Below are 5114 nucleotides of genomic sequence, written 5' to 3' on the forward strand. Positions count from 1 at the left end.
GAACAGTTCCAGGGAGGGGACCTTCCTACTGGGAGGCTTCTGCTGGCAAGTTACTTCCCAGCCTGAGCCAAACCTCTTCATGACTTTTACCCATGGGAGGCCCCTCCTGCCTCCACACAGTCAGGGGCACTGGCTCACCCCATCCTGCTCTCGGTCCCCTCCACTTGGCTTGCTGGTTGTGGCTCCCAGCTCCTGATCTGAGGTGGTGGAAAGAGCCCTGGGGATTCTCTTCCTGGCACCTCAGATCAGGAGCTTAGAGCCACAACCTGCGAGCCCTATGGGGCTCCCACATGTGCCTGGATCCTGGGATTCCTGCAAGAGGGATGCCTACCTTTGAGGTTCAGGGCTGTGATGTAACCAGTAGGGCCCTGGTCAGGAGGCTCCACCCACTCCTGCCCCAAGGCATCCACCTCCCTGCCTGGGTGGAGTGAGGAAAGGCCCCCCTGCTCAGAGCCTCAGGGGACTAGAAACAGTAACATACAATTTTATGGAGAAACCAAAAGGCAGGGAGGGAGGTGGGTGTAATTACTGGTTGAGGGACAAACAAGAGCCCCAGGCCCAGTCAGTAGCATGGGGCAGTTTTCTTCTCTGCCCACGCAGTGCTGCCTTCCAAGTGACCCCACAGGACCTTAGCCACAGGCAAGGCCTGGATGGGGTGCAGATGTTCTTTGGCCTGGTGTCAGGCCTCTTGGGGTGGACACTGTGGCTACAGCTGGCTCACCCACCAGCTTGCCCACTGCCTGGCTTCCCTGTCCCCCTGCCAGTATCCACAGATGAGGCAGGCTTGACCATCACAAAGATGTGGCCATTACTGCCCACCCACAGAAGGGCCCACACAGGAACAGAAGGGTGTGACAGGATCCAGTTTATTCTGCCTTGGGAGGGTGGTCCTGAGAGTGGAGGGTGCCACCCTGTCCCAGGCGGAGGGAGGGCCCAAGGGCCAGTTAAGGCCAGTGTCGGGAGAAGCGGGGGGCCATACAGCCCCTGGAATGCAGTGAGGCCAGGCTGAGGCCTGGAGGCAGCTGTGGTAGGCCGGGGGCAGGTGCCTCTGCTGCCCATGGTGAAAGGCATCAGGCCAGGACTGAGCCATGGCTACAGGGCTGTGGACCCAGACTACAGAGGCACCCTGGGAAGTGGGACGCAGGGTCACATAACACAGAACATGAACCACAGGCACATGGCTCGTGAGTAAGCACATGGACAAGTGGGCACAGAGTCACAGGCCAGAGAGACACCCAGCCTCCACTGAACACATGGACACAATGGTGGTATTATATGGATCACACAGCACACACAGTACTATGGGACACATGCACTCAATGGCCACAGGGAACAGGCCCAGGCCATGGAGTACAGGGGACAGGGAAGGAGGCCTTTTGGCACGACTGCACTGGAATCATGAGAAGAGGGCGCAGGGGGCTGGTGTGGAGCTGCCCGAGGGCAGCCCCGATGCAGACCCTTCGGGGTCAGTCCGTCTTCCACACTTTATTGAGCAGCTTCACCACCTCATCGTAGATGATGAACACAATGGCCACGTCCAGGCAGACCCGGCCCAGGCGGGGGACAGTGCCCTTGTAAAACCTGGGTAGGGTGGGAGAAAAAAGTAGGTGAGGAGTCAAATGAAGGACTATGCCCCTGGACAGTGGGGGTGGGTCTAGATGCTGGGGGGGGTTTGGGGTGAGGCCTAGCAAGAAGGCCAGGAAGGGCCTGGGGTGGGGACAACAGCCTCATCTCTCCCCGACTCACGCCTTGAGCCCCTCGTTCTTCAGAATCTGCAAACCGCAGTCCCACGTGCTCCGGTATTTGCTTGCCTCTAGGCCCTGTGGAACACCAGCACACTGCAGGGCTCAGCAGCCAGGTGCCGTCCCAAGCTCCCCTCCCTCCTTCCCAGCTTTACCCCACCTGCATCCGGGTTTTGATCACGTCCAGAGGAGTGTTCCCGAAGACACTGGCTGCACCCGCAATAACTCCAAACGCCCCGGTGATCAGCGGGTTCATGGGCTTGTTGGGGTTGTCCCCTAGATGTGGGTGGGGTTGCAATCAGAAGATGATGGGAAGGTAAAGGGGCCGACTCTGAGGACTGGGGAAGAGCATGGACTAGGGCCTATATAGGTGGGATCCTCATGGGGCAGAACCCTGGCAGGGGAGCCCAAAAGTGTGTGAAGATGGGGTCTCGGGGCAGCAGACACACCTCGATACCAGTTGCGCAGGGAGGTCATGACGAAGAAGCGGATGGCCTGGTTGGATCCCTGCTTTAGCACGGTAGCTGTGAGGCCCTGGTATGTCCCCTTCAGCCCTGGGGGTGGGAAGATACCGGGGTTAGCCCCAGCTGGGGACTGGGGGAGGCTACACAGAGAAGTGCCAAGGCAGGAAGGGGAAGTGAGCACATGTCCTTTCCCTCCTGGCTGAGGTCCGACCCTACCTGAAGAGTACAGCCAAATGACTCACCTTGTTCCCGCACAATCTCCCTGACCCCGTGGAAGAATCCTCTGTATTTGGGGTTGGGGGAGGTCTGGTCATGGATGAATTTCACCTGAGAGAGAGGAAAGCAAAGGAGCTGGCTCTCAGGGTGCCACTGGTAAGGCACACATGGCCCCTTAGCTTGCAGGTCCAGGCCCACCAAGGTCAGGCCATGGTTGAAGATACACCTTTTCATCCAGACACAGGGCCAACCAAGACTACTGTGGGACTTGAGGTCCAGAAGATGAGAGGGCCGGACTCGACAGGGAGCCTCTGCAGGTGTGTCTGCTGGTATTGCCCATAGCTAAGGCAATACCAGAAGACAGTGTTTTCTGTTTATTAAAGTGTTTTTAAGAAACTTACCATCTTCCCACTGCTTTCAGGAGAGTCCAGCCTCCACGGGGGGCCCATCCTGCACACAGTTTTCCAGGCAGTTCCCCACGCACACCTTGCCCTCTCCTGCTGGCCCCTCCCAACCTCAACGTTTCCGGTGGACACAGGGACACAAGGCCACCTCTGCCTCCACCACCCCAGATGCCCTTGGCATGCTTTGTCCCTACATGGAACCTCCTCACCTTGATGGTCTCCATTGGGCACACGACCACCACGGCCTCAGCCACTCCAGCGCCCAGGCCACATAGCAGCCCGCGGGTGCTGTCCAGCCGTCCCTGGGCGTCCCGCATGTGGTTGCTGAGGAACTCAAACATTCCGAACCTTGGGGCGCAAGGCAGTGGGGTGAGAGGGGCTGCCACTGCCCGTAGCACCCTCCGGAGGCCGCCCCAGCCTCAAGCCCACCTCACCTGACCGCTGCCTTGGGGATGGAGCCATAGAGCAGGGAGCTGAGGCCTCGGTAAAGGCCCAGGACGCCATGGTTGCGGACTGTCTGACGCACGCAGTCCCCTGGGGGAGGGGGCGGTCAGCGACTCCCGCCTCACCCGGGGCCCGCCCCCTGGAGCTCCCCGCGGCTGCCCGCTTCTCACCAATGCCTCGGTAGCGCGGCGGGTGTGAGCGCTCGTCCAGCTGCAGCTGCGTCTTCACGTACTCAGTGGGGAAGGTGATGCAAATTTCGATGCCTCCTGCCAAGCCGCCTGCGGGAATCGGGAACTCCTGGCCTGAGACCCCTGCCCCGGCGCCCCGCCCCCTGCTGCCCGGGCCCCTCCCCCGTCCTGGACTTAGTCCGATCAGGACCCTAAGCCCCACCCCCGTTGCCCTGCAGAGGCGCCTTGGGGTGACACAAGGGTGAGCGCCGGTGAGCAGGGCCGCGCCCCCCGCCCAACCCGGAAGTAGGGGGGGTTCTAGGCATCCCGGGGCCACTTGGAAGCACGGCGGGACCGGTGCGACAGCTGGGCCCTGGATTCCTGTCTTCGAGGAGCCCACCTGCTAGGATGGCTTTCCCCGGGTGCGTCAGCTTGGCCTTTCCGGGCGCGGGCGCGGCCGCCGCCAGATCGCGGGGCGCCGCCATTGCGAGGAGGCGGGAGGCGGGAGGCGGGGCACCCGGCATCAGCCACGGGTCCGAGCCTCCTGCACTTAAGGCTGTCTGCAGAGGCAGTGGCGACCGGTGGTTAAATCTGTGGGCGGGGCGGTCGCGTCAGCTCCTGGTCTCCGCCCCGCGTGGTTCGAGCCGGTCTCCGCCCCGCGTGGTTCGAGCCGGTCTCCGCCCAGCGTGGTTCGAGCTGGTCTCCGCCCCAGGTCCGCCCCAGGTCCGCCCCAGGTCCGCCCCGGGCGGCTGGGAAACTGAGGCCGGGGCGGGCAACCCAGCCAATGGCCAAACCGGTCCTGGATAACCACGCTCCGTGGGGGGTGGGGTCCTTGGGGGGCGGTGCTGCAATGGGGCAGGAGCTGTGGTTCAAAGTGCAGTCCCCCTGCTCTGGCTCCTGTGGCTCAGTGGATTGAGCGCCAGGATCCATCGTCAGGGCACATGCCAGGGTTGCGGACAGAATCCCCACAGAGCGTGTGAATTAATTGATGTATTTCTCACACATCAACTTTTCTCTCCCTTTCCCCTGTCTCTAAAAATAAATAAAATCTAAAAAAACCCAACAAAACAAAACAAAGTGCAATCCCCTCGGCTGGTGCAGGAAGGAGCAGGCTTGGGGTCTGTGCTTCTGTCCTGTACGGCAGGACCTACGGGGATGGCAGTGGAGAGACACGTGGGCTAGTCCCATCCTTACTGTTTGAGAGGCTGGCTTTCCCATACCCACGCACCCAGCGGTTACCACCGGCAATGCACATGGCTGGCAGGTCCCCCACCCTCCTACGCACTCTAGCACCAAGCAGGGAAACTTTGCCTTGATAAACCGACTTTAATATTCATGATTGGCAGCAGGCTCAAAGCCAGGAGGGGGGCAGCTCCAGCAGTGCTGAGTAGACAGAGGGCACCCCTCCCCCAAGCGCGGGGAATCAATGCAATCACGAACTCCCCAGGATGTCCAGCTGCGGGAGGATCTGAAGGCTTGAACTGACCTCCCTGCCTGGCGTCTGCAGTTGATCTTCTTAGGGAGTCAGGCGTTCTGGGATGGCTCAGTGGCTGCCATCACTAGGCCTCGGCAAAAGAAAAAATAACCTCCAGGTGTTACCGCCTTTCATCCGGGTCCTCCTGTGCTCCTCGGAGAGGTTAATAACTCGGCAGAGGGAGTGTTGCCACTGAAGGCCGG

At 60.9% G+C, this 5114-nt stretch overlaps 1 protein-coding gene across 1 annotated transcript; it reads right to left on the reverse strand.

Annotated features, from left to right (window-relative positions):
* Positions 1–846: 846 nt before the first annotated feature.
* Positions 847–4061, reverse strand: SLC25A1 (solute carrier family 25 member 1). Its single transcript, XM_028528740.2, has 9 exons — positions 3838–4061; positions 3441–3548; positions 3261–3360; positions 3036–3174; positions 2449–2533; positions 2192–2296; positions 1903–2018; positions 1747–1820; positions 847–1581 (listed from the first exon to the last, which is right to left on the reverse strand). The coding sequence occupies exons 1-9, from the start codon at positions 3959–3961 to the stop codon at positions 1467–1469; spliced, it is 966 nt and encodes a 321-aa protein (XP_028384541.1). The 5' UTR covers positions 3962–4061; the 3' UTR covers positions 847–1466.
* Between the last annotated feature and the right edge of the window lie 1053 nt (positions 4062–5114).

This window comes from Phyllostomus discolor, chromosome 13 (genome assembly GCF_004126475.2).
Source record: "Phyllostomus discolor isolate MPI-MPIP mPhyDis1 chromosome 13, mPhyDis1.pri.v3, whole genome shotgun sequence".
Classification (NCBI taxonomy): domain Eukaryota; kingdom Metazoa; phylum Chordata; class Mammalia; order Chiroptera; family Phyllostomidae; genus Phyllostomus; species Phyllostomus discolor.